Consider the following 15,480-nt stretch of genomic DNA (forward strand, 5'->3'; position numbering starts at 1 on the left):
CAACGGTGGAGGGAATAAAACGGTGTATGTAAAGGTTCAAGGGCTTGAATTACTTTACCGTTGCAAAGTTAGCGCTGTCGGACTCTTCATATAATAAAGCCTTTTGGGCACCTTCCCTAGTGAAGGTGACGATCTGGCTCATAAATATTCTTCATCATCACAACCCATCTCGTCCCCACTGCTGGGGCACGGATCTCTTTCCAATGAAGGAAAGGTTTTAGGCCTAGTCCACCACCTTGACCTAGCGCGGTTTGGTGGACCCTAGTTATGTTTAGTTCGGTAGGTATTTATTACTTTCATAATTACAGATAACGTAGATTTAAAGAAAAAGTCACTATTTTTAAAAATCCCATCTAAAAAAATACAAACATCATGCAACACCTCCTTTTACCCCAACGGTTAGGTACAAGCCATAGCATGTAATTACGGGAGCATGTAAACTGGCACGTCAGCAACGCAATTTCCATTCGAGTGGATCCGGCACAATGCACGCCGTCCATGCACGGGGAGCACGCGACGTGACCGCCCCCGCGGCTGGGGCTAGAATACAGTGGACTCATTGTACAGGGGGTTCTGCAAAGAATATAGGGATGCCGGTTGCTGTTTCAGCAGCTGTCAGAGGCCTTCGGCCAGCTTGAAAACATCTGACAGTCGGGTCCCACTTACCCGACGACTCTTTCGGCACAAGTTTGCTTGTGTTGGAGTCCACCAATCCGCACTAGGCCCGCGGGGTGGACTAAACATTGGAAGTAGACCCGAGCCCCAGCACTGCCCCAGATCTTACCCTCTGTTGTCTACTAGCCCACTGGGAGGAAAATAGACAGCCGAAAACTCATCTGATGATAAAGATGATCACATTTTCTAATATACTAATGGCAAAACTAATAGTATTTCCTATCGTCCACTATATTCCGTTAAGCTATGGTATAATGGCTTTCAAGTGATAGTTGTTACAGTCGAGTCGCCGATACAATCTGCTGTACTAATAGGAGTGGAGAAGCTATGTTTTACCTGTTCCCTGCCATCTGTTGGCAGATGTAAGCACTAAGAGCTAGGTCTGTACTGCAGTCTAGAATCTTGTTTCAACAGTGTGTATTATTGATCACAGCGCAGGGGGACATTCTCTATCAACAAACGAACTAACAAGAATTTTCAAGCAATCGGCACGCTTAATACAACGAAATAGAGTCGAGGTTATCGCAGCACTCCGAAGCTTCAGAAAAACAAAACTGCAGCGCTAACCACGACTCTATCTCGTTGTATTATGCATGGAAATTGTGTGATGATTCTTGTTCGTTTGTTTGTCGATTTATAGCGTGACCCCCCAGCTACAGTCAAAGTTTAGTAACAATAGACATAATGGGAATATTATATTTATTTTAATATAAATTACTACTTAGGTATAGTGGCTAATTCATAAAGTATAATGTAAGTACTTTTTTTATTTACGACCGTATTGTAAAAACCATGCAATCTAAACCGAGCTCAAGGCAAGATAGAGTTTTAGCTATAATAAGATATAAAATAAGAAAAGAGATAAAATTTATTAAAAAAATGGGATTTCATGATATGAAAAAGGAAATTTTGATTAGCCAGTACTGTCTTTTCAGTTTCGATGACTTAATAAAAAATTACACTCTACATCATTGACATAAATGAAAGCTTTTGATTATCTTTTTAAACATACTTTATTTGAATATGCACGAATCGACATTAAAAAAGTCTCATTCATGTATAACATCATACACGCTAAATATATGTAAATTTTTCATAGCCTACATTTTCACAGTAGCAAAAATTGACACGGTTTAAACTGCTTGAAATAAAATAGTTATAATTCCGATAAATAGACAAGTTTACATCAACATTATAATGTAAAATTCTGTAGATATATAGGTAAATACATCAATACGTTAAAATTTCTTTATAAATTTCATAGACAAATTTACAACAACATCACAACACCAATATTTTGGCGAACTAAATAAAAAAACAGCTTTATAAAAAACCCTTCAGGTAAAGTAAGCTACATACTTTAAAACAAATATCAACCTGAACATGTACAAACTAATCTGTCAACCTGAACCTACATATTCAATACCTAAAGTATAAACTGAATCGCACAAAAAAATTCATGTAAAATCTCAACTATTAAAAACTACGACATCATCCGATACATGAAATAAACAATCAACCTAAATCAGAAAAGCGACGGGTCTACAGGTCTTCAGGGTATTCGATAACAATTGCATCTTCATTATCATCATCAGCGTCCGACGGGATCATGGCGTGCTCCTCCTCAGGTGACATGGGATCCACGGGGTTCTCCAGTGCAGCCACCCGGGCCTCCAGGTTGATCACACGGTAATTCAGCACTTCATACGAAGCCATGTACTTCTTTATATTCGCGCTGAACCTTGCCAGGATCTCTTTGGACTTGGTCATGTCGTCGTGAGTCTCCATCACTTGGCTCAGCATCTTGGTGACCGCGTCGGCGATCACTTTTTCCATGTTAAATCCAGGTGGCGCAGTGCCCTTGTCCTTGTTGTCTGAAGTGGATCCACCGTCTTGTTCTGTGCTAGGTCTGGGTGGCAGCTCAGTGATCTTGCCTTTGTGGTCTGAAGTGGATCCACAACAGAGACACGCGATAGGCTTGCCCTTGCAATCAGGGCAGACTGAGTCTTCCCCGGACGCTTTCAGGCATATAGAACAAGTTTTGACATCTGCTGAGGACGCCATGGTGAGTACTCTCTTGGTACTACTACGTATGATGCAACAGCTCCTCTAGTTGAATTTCACAGCTGCGGTGGTGAAGATGACAAGGCTGTGTATAGTTGCCCGGCGCGTTGATAGATGACGCTTTTCCGTATGTTCGATTGGGCAGCTTTCGCGTACTGAAATATTAAGAAAAATCATATATTTTGCTTCTTGTGAGATAAACTGGCTACTTTACTTCTGAAGAACCGATGAAGTTAATTACTTTCAGCAGACGTCATATTTTTGAACTTATGGACAGGATCTAGAAAATTTGCCACGCCTAAACCCGACCAATATGCCATGTTGTTTGGAATTTCACATTGATATCTTTATCCACTTACCTACGCCAATTTCCAGCTTCACTTGTTAAAAACTGATTAGCAAATATTCATGGTTAAAATGTATTAGTCTCTTGATAAGTTATTTTAATTCCGAACGGATGCTAGACTGAGATTGACTCTCGCTTCACTGAAATCAATGCGATAAAATATACAGTATGTTACATCAAAATGGCTCAGTATAGTGAAGTTAGTTAGTTAAGTACTGTTTTGATAACTCAATCAGAAATTATGAGAAAAATATTTAATTGTGATCCGCTTTTATTTAATAATACGAATATATTGTAGGTTTTTACTTAGATTAAATCGTGAATGACTTGAAATGAATAACTTTACAAAAAAATTGTCTCAATCGGATGTACGCTTTTATCACTATCATGACACTCAGAAAGGGTTGATTCGGCTAGGACATCCTGTATCGCTCTAGCATTAAGTTAGGCTATATGCAACCGCCTGTTGCGCAGGTCCGCAGCTCGTCTCGTGAAAGGTGAACAGAATTCTAATTATTGATTTACGACTATCTCTTACTCTTTTTAATGACACTTATTTCATTGTATATTTTATGTATAGGTTTGGATATATAAAGGCCGATTCAAACGCTGTTTCGTGAGTGCGATTATGATTAGTAATCGTTGATGGAGGTATGGGTACAATATTTGTGTATGTACAGATATTATACCTTTTGAAAAGTTATATTTTTAAACACGTCTACTTACCGCTTACATTACTTACAATATACACAGTATGTGAATCAATCTTATGTTACGTGAGAATTAACTGACTACCTATAAAATGAAATATCATCGCTATAAGGGGGGCTAAAAGACATCGAGAGGCAACGTGCACACCTAGATAGACACATTTACATAATGCAAACCCACCACCCGTGTCTATATTTTATGTGATTTAATAAAAAAAGTTATTTACTTAATACAATAAATTTTATTCATTTCTTTCACTTAAAAAATAAATATTAGTTATATCCATTTACAATGCATTATGTTCCACAGATCAACTAAGTATTTACAGATATTTTCACTATTCTTAAGGTATCCTAACTAATATTATAAATGCGAAAGTAACTGTGTCTGTCTGTCTGTCTGTCTGTCTGTTACTCTTTCACGCCAAAACTACTGAACGGATTTGAATGAAATTTGGTATACATACGGTCTAGACCCTGGGAAAGAACATAGGCTACTTTTTATCCCGGAATTCCCACGGGAAAACTTTTTAAGGCGAAGCGAAGCGCGCGGGAACATAGGTAATAATTAGCATACAAATGCTATGCCTCGGAGTCACGGGGATGGAACTAACTAGTTAGTTCAAATGGAAGCGTAGCATGCGGCTGGATAGCGCGATAGGCGTACAAGTCACATTTGCATACCAAGTAATGGTCATAGAAACGATACACCGTTACAGGTTAAAAACGCAGTATAGATTCACGTTAATAATTGTACATAATTACTTTTGTATATTGTGCAATGAAGAATAAATAAATAAATAAATAAATAATAATATGTAGTTAAAGCATTCTCGAAATTGAAACGTGCATTGTATCCGGCGACATTTGAGGTACTTTTAATACTTATGGATATACTAGCTGTTCCCGCGCCCTTCGCTTCGCTTTAAAAAGTTTTCCCGTGAGAATTCCGGGATAAAAATTATCCTATGTTCTTTCCCTGGGTCTAGACCGTATGTACACCAAATTTCATTTAAATCCGTTCAGTAGTTTTGGCGTGAAAGAGTAACAGACAGACAGACAGACACAGTTACTTTCGCATTTATAATATTAGTTAGGAAGGATTAGGATACCTACGACAGCTTTTTATTATTGTATTGAAAATTTTCTTACGTTGACGTTGTAGCGGATATGGCTCTTCGATTGTATTTTATAAAAAAAACGTACCTAATATTTACGATTAAGATATAGCGCACATAAAAGAGCACTCTGCCGAATGGCTGAATTTTGATATTTCCTAAATGTCCCGGAAATACGGGAGTATTTCCGGGAGGCAGGCGTCATACCCAACGCTCACTTTATTTAAATAATTACACACTTACTAAAAGGCCAGAAACCAAAGCTACAAGCACATTCAGTGAAACATAATTTGCTAAAAGCCACCTCTTCGGCCGAGCAAATAGAGGGAACAATGGGCAAAATTGTGAGCCAACTCCGCATCGGATCTAGTGAATAAATGATAACTGCAGAGCTACCACCGGCGGCATTGGAGACTGTGTTTTGTTTCCTACATGGAGAACATAGAACAACTCGGACTCGGGTGTACTCTCTACTCAATGATGGAGAAGAATTTCGTGACTACTTGTGTAATATTCAACGTTTTTATACCTACATAATATAAGTATCTACGCCTATAATATATTTTTTTACAAACTAAGAACTATTCTTAACTAAGTGCAAAGCTCCGATGTCAAATTCCCAGTGGGTATTCTCGCCTAAAAAATGGTCTGTAAACTCTGTAAATTGCTAAAAGTGTTTTGTCACGTTGAAAAAAAAAAACATCGTTTTTTTACACCTTCTTTTTGAACCTGCCAGCGGTAGCGCGGCGGGATACAATAGAGGCTCGGATGGGATAAGCCTCATCCCCTCCCCCGAGACGCGGGGCCTCTCACCTAAAGATTAAGATCAAACAACGGTCCTGTATACCTTTGATGTAGGTTTCACAGGGTTTTATGCCCAATGTGTCCTATTCACAGCCGATTTCTAGATTCTTTCTAGCGCTCTTGATTATTGGCATTTGGTTCGTTACTTGATTCACTTTTAATAGTTCTGAAGAACTATTTACATGCACTGTATTCCTTTCCTTTCCTTTTCCGTACCCTATATGGTAACTTGTCTCCACGTGATGGATAGGACTACTATAATTGTTCTGAGAACGAGAATGACCACAGGCTCTGTGCCGGAGGCTGACGCACATTGACAGCAGCTATCAGGTTCTGTCAGGTTCTCACTAAAACGCTTTATAACGCAGTATTTTTTTTCTCTGTGGTTGTCACGAATTATTCTGATTATCTCGTGACCACAAATGATCTTTAAAATTCTAATTTTACACAGTAAATTACATAGTATGCGACGTGGTTTTGTTTATAAAAAATACTGTCCACAATATTTTAGAAATGTGAAGAGGATCGCCTGGTATGCACTCACATTCACTTACATCTAATCTCATTGTTCTCATTGCTCTGAAGTTCGCATGCCGGATGCGTGATTATCCAGTTCTTAATGTGTATGATCTCACCACTTGGCTTATTTCAAATGAAGCTTAGCTTCTTGTCCGTGGCAGCGACCAAGTCGGGGGCTATTATTTCCTCTGTATAACCGTCCAATTGACCAAATATGCTTTAGCAGACGATTGGCCATGATATTTCCCTTTCATTACAGGTATTTGTATTATACGTTTTAGACATAAATAAACAAAAAAAAATAAAAAATGAGTCCACGTTCTCGTAAGACTGTGACTCACGGCAAAGGGTCTTGTGGCCGCTTCACCCCCCGCTCCGGCAACAGCTCCGCAGGACACTGTCAAGACCTAATCGTAGAGTCTATCTGCGTCATAACCCTAGTTATCGGATGCATCATATTCTCCCTTTTCTATTTCCTCACCCAATTGAGCAGTCGGTCAGCCCCCAGCAGCAGCATGCCAACTCGCAGGCATCGCTCACGTGTAAGAAATATTGATCACAACAGATCTAGTTCTGAAAGCAAAATACAGCCAGTCAGCGCAGCAGGATCTACCAAAGATTTTGAGCCCCAAAATATTATTCGGCGGGAAAGAAGCTCTTCATTTGATAGGCGACAAAGAGTTAATGAGTCTTCTCGTGATAGCATCAATGAGGAATTAGAAGACTTCAAACGAAGCAAATGGAAATCTCTAATGGAAGAATCATTTGTCGGAAAAAATGGCCAAATGAGGTATATTGGGATGTCACCGTCTGACAGTTTAGAAGATATTTCAGAAGAAAAAATTCAACTGCAAACTAGTTCAAATAATCCTCAACCTTCAGAAGTAAATAAAGAAAATATGATCCCAAAATTCAATGTATCAAAAGATTTTGTCCCTAAAAATGAATCTAGTGATAACAAAACATCCTATAAGGATGACATGGAACTGGAGAGTAAAACGATTAGTGAAAAACAAAAAACCGAATCATTGACGAAACACCGTGACTTATCTAAAGATCCAAGTCAAGGAATAATTTCTCCTAATAGGACTCATAAAGTTAAAACTGATGAACAAATTTCAAATAACGGTCCTGGCTCCCGTAGACATAGTAATGATAATAATGAAGAAGTATTACCAGTCACAAAAGATAAAATTCGTAGTTCTAAACAAAATGATGAACAGAAGGTATACAACAACATAAAGTCAAATTCTGTGAAATTGACAGAAGAAAAACATAATGACACTGAAATCAGCCCTAAAACGAAGTTAAATTACTCTGGAAAAAATCACAATGAACTTAATATAAAAAATGATGAAAAAATGATATCCGCAGAACCACATGTATTATTAGACTCTATAAAAAACCTACAAGACTCAGAAGTTAATCTGAAAGCTGATGGTACCAAATCAACACTAACAACTGCGCATGACCATAAAATAAAAATTAAAACAACAGAAGAAGGTAAAGAAAATAGTTAAGAAGTAAAAACATATATAATTTAAATGAAACCTCAGAGTTTATGGAAACCATATAACAAAATAATTTTAATAATATAAGAAATTGCACATCGAACGGATAAAATGTCTTCCTCTGTAACGGATAAGATCTTGTCCTCTCTCGAATAAGATTTAGGTGGCCATCCTGGCATGTTGTACTGAGAACTGGAATAAATTAAGTACAATATGGCAGCTACTGATAATATGTTTATCAGTAGCTGGCATATTGTGCTGAATTAATTCAAGACTTCAATAAAAAGTAATCAATGTCTCGTCAGTATCAAAAAAACATTTATTTTCAGATAAAAAATATGAAAATTCAAGCAATAAAAGTGACCAAGCAGTAAATCCATCTAAAAAAATAAAAATTCAAGAACATAATCAGAATTTTCCAACAAAACCAGTTTATGAAGTAAATTTGAAGGACGTAATTAGTGACACGCACAAAAGACAATATTCGAATTCCTTAAAAGTTATCCCTAAAATAGGTACAAAAATGGAAAATAATGGAAATAAAAGTATTGAAAAAAATATACACTCAAATGACTCAAAGCCAGTAAGTTCTAAAATAGAAGAAGAACTCAATCATAAAAATAATAATGGAAGTAGTAAAAAACTACATGAAAAGGTTTCTGATGAACTCTGTGGGTGCGTCACTACAATATCTTCCCAAAAATTATCAGGTGAAGTTAAGAACCTTTATGCTAAAGCTGTCGACCCACCATTCTTGAAATTAGACAGTACAGAAGAAAAAAGTAAAAAAGATCAAGTGACACGTACTAAAACTTTGGCGAAAATTGAACCAAAAATCAAAGAGGAACCTGTTGGAAATTCTAAACCAAACATTTCAGATGATCTTTGTGGGTGCCATGATACTTCCAACAAAAAACAAACAACAGATAAAATCCATAATGAAAATCAAGAAAAAAGTCAAGGTTATGACAAATCAAAAATCAAAGAGGAACCTGTTGGAAATTCAAAACCAAACATTTCAGATGATCTTTGTGGGTGTGTTGATACTTCCAACAAAAAACAAACAACAGATGAAATCCATAATGAAAATCAAGAAAAAAGTCAAGGTTATGACAAAACAAAAATCAAAGAGGAACCTGTTGGAAATTCTAAACCAAAAATTTCAGATGATCTTTGTGGGTGCAAAGATACTTCCAACAAAAAACAAACAACAGATGAAATCCATAATGAAAATCAAGAAAAAAGTCAAGGTTATGACAAAACAAAAATCAAAGAGGAACCTGTTGGAAATTCTAAACCAAAAATTTCAGATGATCTTTGTGGGTGCAAAGATACTTCCAACAAAAAACAAACAACAGATGAAATCCATAATGAAAATCAAGAAAAAAGTCAAGGTTATGACAAAACAAAAATCAAAGAGGAACCTGTTGGAAATTCTAAACCAAAAATTTCAGATGATCTTTGTGGGTGCAAAGATACTTCCAACAAAAAACAAACAACAGATCAAATCCATAATGATATTCGAGAAAAAAGTCAAGGTTATGACAAAACAAAAACCAAAGAGGAACCTGTTGCAAATTCTAAACCAAACATTTCAGATGATCTTTGTGGGTGCAAAGATACTTCCAACAAAAAACCAACAACAGATCAACTACCATCAACAAATAATTTAAAAGAAATAACAAATGACACAAAAACAAATAAGACAATTTCTAACGAACAGAGCAAGCCCAATCATGAAAAGGTTAAGTTAGAGATTAAACAGGAACATTTAATAAAATCGAATGAATCTAATTCTGATGATCATTGTGGATGTGATGTAATTAATAAATTGCAAGAACCATTACTTCAAAAAATTGTAAACGAATCATCTACAAAGTTTCTCCAACACCGAATAAAAACTGAAAGTAATGGAATTAAAGAAGAAAAAAAAGAAATCAAAGAAGAAAAAAATGATATTAGTGCTGTTGCTCCTGAGGCCCATGCGAAAAAAGAAATGGAAACCAAATTTTTACAAGAAACCAAAACTGATGATCGAAACGGATCATCTACACAGTTTCTTCAACACCGAATAAAAACTGAAAGTAATGGAATCAAAGAAGAAAAGAAAGAAATCAAAGAAGAAAAAACTCATATGAGTGCTGTTGTTCCTGAGGCCCATGCGAAAAAAGTAGTAGATACCAAAACTGATGATTCCTGTGAGTGTGATGAAACGACTGATTCGAACAATAATCAACTATTAGCTGCAAACATGAATGGTAAATCTACTAAAGTGCCCTTATTATCTCAAATAAAAATCGAAAAACAAGAGATGCCGAGTTTAGAAGAAGCTTCAAAGCCACAGCCTATTTTCTCAAAATCTTCAAAGCCTCCATTTCTAGGGGTTAAATCGGAAATGAAAGAAGAAAAATATGATATGAAAACTAACCTATCAAACATTTATGCCAAGTCCACTACACCACCGTTCTTACAATCCAAGAAAGAAAGAGAAAAAACAAATTCAAGTCCTTCAAATCATACTTATAATGACCTAATTCAAAAGAAAAACCTTGCAACAAAGGAATCATCGTGTAACAACATTTGTGGTATAAAATCCCAGAAATCTACTGTATCTATAAAAAAATCTCAAAGCCAAATCAATGCCAAGTTAAGTGCTCGTAGTATTAACAGCTCACATAGCCCTAAAACCATAAGAGTACCCTTTCAAGAAATGACGCAATATAAAACAAGTAAAGACAGAGACGGCCGTGTCAATAAAGCACAATTTGGGAAAAACATTGCTAAATTGAAGGCTGAAAGGAAAAGGCAATATTCTCTCAGACAAGCTGAAAAATCTGTCAGTGGATGTTCCAAACATTGTGTAGGCGTTTTAGATCAAATGTCTAAAGACCAACTTAAATATTTTGAAGACCACTACAAGGGAGCATCTCATCAAAACAAGATTGACATTGAAATATCGCGGTCACAACCACATAAAAAGAATCCCATGGAGAAAATGCAGAACCCTTCAGAAAGTTCTACCGGACTCCTGAAAAAAATGTCTCAGCAAGAAACACATCTTGCTGAGACACTGCTTGATTGTGATCGTTGTCGCTCTGAAGACATGGTGAGTTTATGAAATGTTTTACCTAGATTACTTAGTAGTTTTTGTGCGTCGTTAGAATCTTTATTATATTCTATAAACATACATATTATGCACTCAAGACTGTAATCCCCAAAGGGGTAGTCAGAGGTGGCTCACAAGCGAGCCACTCACTTTTCGCAGCACATTTGTACTCACGTGATAGGTTGCGAACCATATCGCTGTTTTGGTATAAGTACAATGCATTTAGGATACACATCTAGAATCTAGATGTGCAGGTTTCCGCACGATGTTTTCGATCACCGTAAGAGCATGTGGTATTATTCTACTTAAACTCCTTAATAGAAAACACAATTGAAAAAATTCATTGCTACAGGCCAGGATTTGAACCCACAGCCTCTCTATAAAGAGGACGAGGCCTTATCCATTACGCCACCACCACTCTAACAAAATATATTATTTAATTTTATTTCAGAAAAGTTTCCAATCAAACAACACAAATATACCCTTGTCAATGACTTCGGATGAAACCGCATTTGTTAGAGGTATTTTGGTTTTTGTTAATGTGTTCTGACTTATTGTGATTTTCTCGGATGTACTTCTCCATTTCTTTTTTTTTTTCAGATATAGTAGCTACAAGTACACCAAATGCATCAGTATCAGCGGTGCCTTTAAAAGAGACTTGCGATAAAGAAGAATGCAAGAATATGAAAAAATCAGTACAAAAGTAGATTTGCATACAGTTACATGAAAACAATCGGATGGCCAACTCATGGTATAATAATAGTATGATACTGAACTGATATATTCATAGCCTATAAAGAAGAATAAAGATGAAATTAGACTTCAGTCGGCCCCATTATTGAAAGTTTTTCCTAAGCTTAAGTTATCGATATCGTCTTCAAATAAAGTGGAGTTTTTGGTAATAGGGCTAGATATATTAGGTCCTGATTGATATCATGTTTAATTAGTTTATTTTATATACCTATTCAGTTTACATGCGTCTTCGGCTTTTTTCTTGTTTGTAGACTTTATGTGTGTTATAAACTTTTAAATTCCTATTTAATACCTTTACTTGCTTGTGAGTCCGCTTATGGTTACAAAATGTTATAATTTACCTATGTTACTATGTCGAAATCCTATTGTTTGGATTTAATCAAAATAATCAAAATTATGAATATAGGTACCTACACCTACTCACTTTAGTTTTGATAAGATTTCGTTATTGAAAAGCATTTAATTCGTATTCAGAATAATTACTTGCTCAATATTTACGGCTGGTCGATAGGAAAAAATTATAAACAACGATTAAACAACATAACCACAGAACATCAACCACCACCTAGATCTCTATGCGATCTATGTATAGTGCCACAATCTTATCTGTTCCGGTGGTCAAAATGTGTACTAACGAGACGTCATTGTCAAACGTCATTTCATACTCTGTGCGTTATTTGAGTTGTCAATTTCTGGGAAGAGGCTGACGCTACGTTATTTAATTTGTTTTGTGATTTTCTGGGTGTAAAAATGCCAAAAGCGCTGAAAAGTGATGCAAGAAAAGTAATACTAGATATATTGGCTTTTATGCAGGAAGAATAACGTATTCATGCGCCTTTAATTCCGTTAGAAAAATTGGAAGAACGAGTTGCAGCGGCTACAGGTTAGTGTTGCCAAATATGACGAATAATTTTACCCATATACTCACATGTAATTTTATTAATATTTTCCCGAGAGACCCGTACCCCAGCAGTGGGTCGTGATGAAAGTATAATATGTATAATCTTTATTTTTCTTTGATTACAGGTGTGAGTGAAGCTGCGTACCTATACCTTAGGCAGTATACCAAGAAGAATTTCTCGCACCTGCAGCGATTTTAGACGAAATAATGATGATTAATGACATCTTCTTCTTCCACTACGAGTATCAAGGGTTGGCTGGAAGAAATGGATTTTTGGCAATTAGTCTTTGTACATTGTCTGAATTTCTTTTAATGTAAATTAAATTTATGTAATTTAATTTTATGCTCTTGTTTCTTGTTACTTAAGAAAATGAAAAAAATAAAGTGTTCATAAATAAATAAATAATAATTAAGTACAATAGTTTTCTATCTCGTTATTCCCATGACCCACGGATATTACCTATATCATTGTAAAATCTAGATTTAATGTCTTATATCAGAACATAATCAGAACTAATTTTGTTTCTGTTCGCCGTGGACAATTTTTTTATACAACAAATGTCTTTTGATATATTATATCCTCTTTCATTTACTATCGACCCTATATTTTGATTTATCTATACTTATGAATGTACCTAATTATAAAAATAGGTAATAGCAGAAATGAGTTGTCGTTTAAACCAGAAATAGGCAAAATTTAATCGATGGCATCACTGGATTCAATGACAGCGACGTCGCCACCGGAACAGATAAGATTGTGGAACTATAAACTACTATATTACGTACTCTGTGATGTAAAGATGTAAACTCAGGATGTAAACTATAGATATCCAGGGCCGTTAAACCTAATATAAAAAAAGTAAACTATAGAAACAAGATAGAGTTGGTCTGAGCAAGATAGAAACTATATTACCTACTCTGTGGATCTATGCAAAACTAACAACAACACCAAAAAAATTACAATAATGAAAATTTCACGTCACGTAGGTATTTATGTATTTTCATCAAGATGGTGAGATAAATTATCAATATACAATACCGATCACAAAATAGTTAATACTTAAATATGACTGTGATGTAGGTTTTATAACATTATAAAGAGCAAAACTACCAAATTGGCATTATGACAACGAGTTTCCGGAAAGTGGAATCACCGAAACGGGATCGTGTAAGTACCTTTGTAAAATATAATGTTAAGTACGGTCAGGTGCAGAGAAACCTGACCCCCCTCCCATAGTAACAATGCTTCTGAGAGGGGTCAGGTTTTTCTGCCCCTTACTGTACATACAGGGTTATTGGTAAGTAGACCGGATCCTTTCAGGAGGTGATAGAGGAAGGCATTTCCAGACGATTGAACCCTATAATGCATTATCAAAAACTTAACCATTTCTAAGATATTTCATATTTAAGTTTTTTTTATTTTTTTGACAAAATTTTATGTTTAAAACCGAAAATAAAAAAACTAGCTATTTATTAAAAGCTAATGCATTATAGGGTTCAATCCTCTGGAAATGCCTTCCTCTATCACCTCCTTAAAGGATCCGGTCTACTTACCAATAACCCTGTATATTGTTTCTATTATCCATCTGACTACATTTTCGCTGTTTGAGAATTACAGTCGTGAGCATAATCTATCATCCAAAATTTGAGAAGCAACCCTAATTATTTCATCATCATCACTAGCCAACCTAGCGCCATGTTTCATCTGCTGACAGGAATACGGTAGGTATCTGTACTGTTGGACAATGCCTTTCCCAAGGAGGGCCACAAAACTCATCTTACGTCGTCGGTCCAGCAGACAAGAGGGCATCTTACCCTTCACTTGTTAAATCAAAACTGTTTTTTGTGATAAAAAAAAACTCTCCATCTCTATAATGTTGTTCATGATTGTGTCCACTCATCAAACCTTCCCTCATTCACGTCCACAGTCCCCGGTGCCAGCCCTCCACACCCCGCACTCCACACTCCTCAAGCCGCCCGCAGCCTGCCTCCCGCCCCCCACCCCACGCAAGCCCCGCGCCCGCCCCTGGACCCTCAAGCGATGCACAGAAACAGTCTGCACATTCTTCCGAGGGGCCTACCACAGCTTCGGTATCAACATCATCGTGTTCCTCACGCTGCTGGTGATAGTCATGGTGGGGTACCCGCTGCAGAGTATCCAGAATAAAATGCAGCCGCCGAAGGAAATGACTGAGATGAAGAAGATCGTTGAGGTTATGAAGGTAACTTTTAATAATACCATAAAATAACAAGTACAAGTACTCCTTATTCTATGATAATACCCTTGCCTATTTAGGCATTGGTTTCACTTACAATGAACTCTCAATGGCAAGATGAAGTTTCAGGTTCGTAACCCAACCGATAGAGCTGTAATTCTTCGATAAACAGATTTCTTCAATTCAAAATACCACGTTAAACTTAATTGATAATTAGGTATTATAAATTTTTAGAAAAAGGTGAAAAATGCTGAAACTGCCTGCTTGAATGTGGAAGATGAATTGTGTTGCATGCACCTGGGAATACAAGACCATAGCACAGACACGGTGAGGCCAAATCCATACATTATATTTCTCCTCCTTCTTTTCTTGTAGGCGACTAACTATGTAAAGTTTTATTTCCAGGCGGATATCCACAACCTTTCCTTCTGCTCCGGCTACTCTGACGCCGTCACCAGTGAAGACACTCGACCTGACCAGACTGACCAAACTAATCACACTGATCACACTGACCACACTGCCTACATCCGGGAGGTTCTGTACCCGGGCCACCTGGCCAACTCGTGCAAGGAGGTCGCCATCATGTCCTACCTCTACACGGATTCCTTCAACGCCATACGCGTTGGAGATGATGACAAGAATAAATAAGAAAATAGTACATATTTTATTGCAATAAAGTACCTACCTATTGATACTTACCACTGTTAAAATATTTTTTGTTTTTAGAGTAGTGGTGGTGTGAAAAGCTTGTGAACAT

The 15,480-nt window shown here is 36.6% G+C and overlaps 3 protein-coding genes and 1 long non-coding RNA gene across 5 annotated transcripts; 3 read left to right on the forward strand and 1 right to left on the reverse strand.

The window, feature by feature from the left end:
• Nucleotides 1–1,711: 1,711 nt before the first annotated feature.
• Nucleotides 1,712–3,251, reverse strand: LOC105398533. The gene is made up of 2 exons (XM_038109214.2): nt 3,099–3,251; nt 1,712–2,894 (listed from the first exon to the last, which is right to left on the reverse strand). Exon 2 carries the CDS (start codon nt 2,737–2,739, stop codon nt 2,218–2,220), a length of 522 nt encoding a protein of 173 aa, XP_037965142.2. The 5' UTR covers nt 2,740–2,894; nt 3,099–3,251; the 3' UTR covers nt 1,712–2,217.
• Nucleotides 3,252–5,923: 2,672 nt separating this feature from the next.
• On the forward strand, nt 5,924–11,678 carry LOC105398475 (dentin sialophosphoprotein). Of its 2 annotated transcripts, XM_011570587.3 has the most exons (5): nt 5,924–6,249; nt 6,496–7,739; nt 8,077–10,853; nt 11,305–11,374; nt 11,454–11,678. In XM_011570587.3, exons 2-5 carry the CDS (start codon nt 6,545–6,547, stop codon nt 11,558–11,560), a joined length of 4,149 nt encoding a protein of 1,382 aa, XP_011568889.3. In that variant the 5' UTR covers nt 5,924–6,249; nt 6,496–6,544; the 3' UTR covers nt 11,561–11,678. The 2 variants fall into 2 exon arrangements, with proteins under 2 accessions (XP_011568889.3, XP_037964998.2); XM_038109070.2 differs by lacking the exon at nt 6,496–7,739.
• A 746-nt stretch (nt 11,679–12,424) lies between these two features.
• On the forward strand, nt 12,425–12,740 carry LOC125489817. Its single transcript, XR_007267257.1, has 2 exons — nt 12,425–12,489; nt 12,633–12,740. It is a non-coding gene; the product is annotated as an uncharacterized LOC125489817 (long non-coding RNA).
• A 703-nt stretch (nt 12,741–13,443) lies between these two features.
• LOC105398476 lies at nt 13,444–15,421 on the forward strand. The gene is made up of 4 exons (XM_038109042.2): nt 13,444–13,675; nt 14,436–14,729; nt 14,958–15,050; nt 15,129–15,421. The coding sequence occupies exons 1-4, from the start codon at nt 13,631–13,633 to the stop codon at nt 15,369–15,371; spliced, it is 675 nt and encodes a 224-aa protein (XP_037964970.2). The 5' UTR covers nt 13,444–13,630; the 3' UTR covers nt 15,372–15,421.
• Nucleotides 15,422–15,480: the final 59 nt, after the last annotated feature.

Source organism: Plutella xylostella, chromosome 17, assembly GCF_932276165.1.
Source record: "Plutella xylostella chromosome 17, ilPluXylo3.1, whole genome shotgun sequence".
Classification (NCBI taxonomy): domain Eukaryota; kingdom Metazoa; phylum Arthropoda; class Insecta; order Lepidoptera; family Plutellidae; genus Plutella; species Plutella xylostella.

Bases quoted from the DNA above. Each gene is read 5' to 3' on its own strand.
- LOC105398476 (XM_038109042.2), top strand. From the start codon at position 13,631: ATGACAACGAGTTTCCGGAAAGTGGAATCACCGAAACGGGATCGT. The intron at 14,730-14,957 runs GTAACTTTTAAT...ATAAATTTTTAG, and splicing joins AGATCGTTGAGGTTATGAAG to AAAAAGGTGAAAAATGCTGA. The intron at 15,051-15,128 runs GTGAGGCCAAAT...TTTTATTTCCAG, and splicing joins AAGACCATAGCACAGACACG to GCGGATATCCACAACCTTTC.
- LOC105398533 (XM_038109214.2), bottom strand. From the start codon at position 2,739: ATGGCGTCCTCAGCAGATGTCAAAACTTGTTCTATATGCCTGAAAGCG.
- LOC105398475 (XM_011570587.3), top strand. From the start codon at position 6,545: ATGAGTCCACGTTCTCGTAAGACTGTGACTCACGGCAAAGGGTCTTGT. The intron at 10,854-11,304 runs GTGAGTTTATGA...ATTTTATTTCAG, and splicing joins GTTGTCGCTCTGAAGACATG to AAAAGTTTCCAATCAAACAA. The intron at 11,375-11,453 runs GTATTTTGGTTT...TTTTTTTTTCAG, and splicing joins TGAAACCGCATTTGTTAGAG to ATATAGTAGCTACAAGTACA.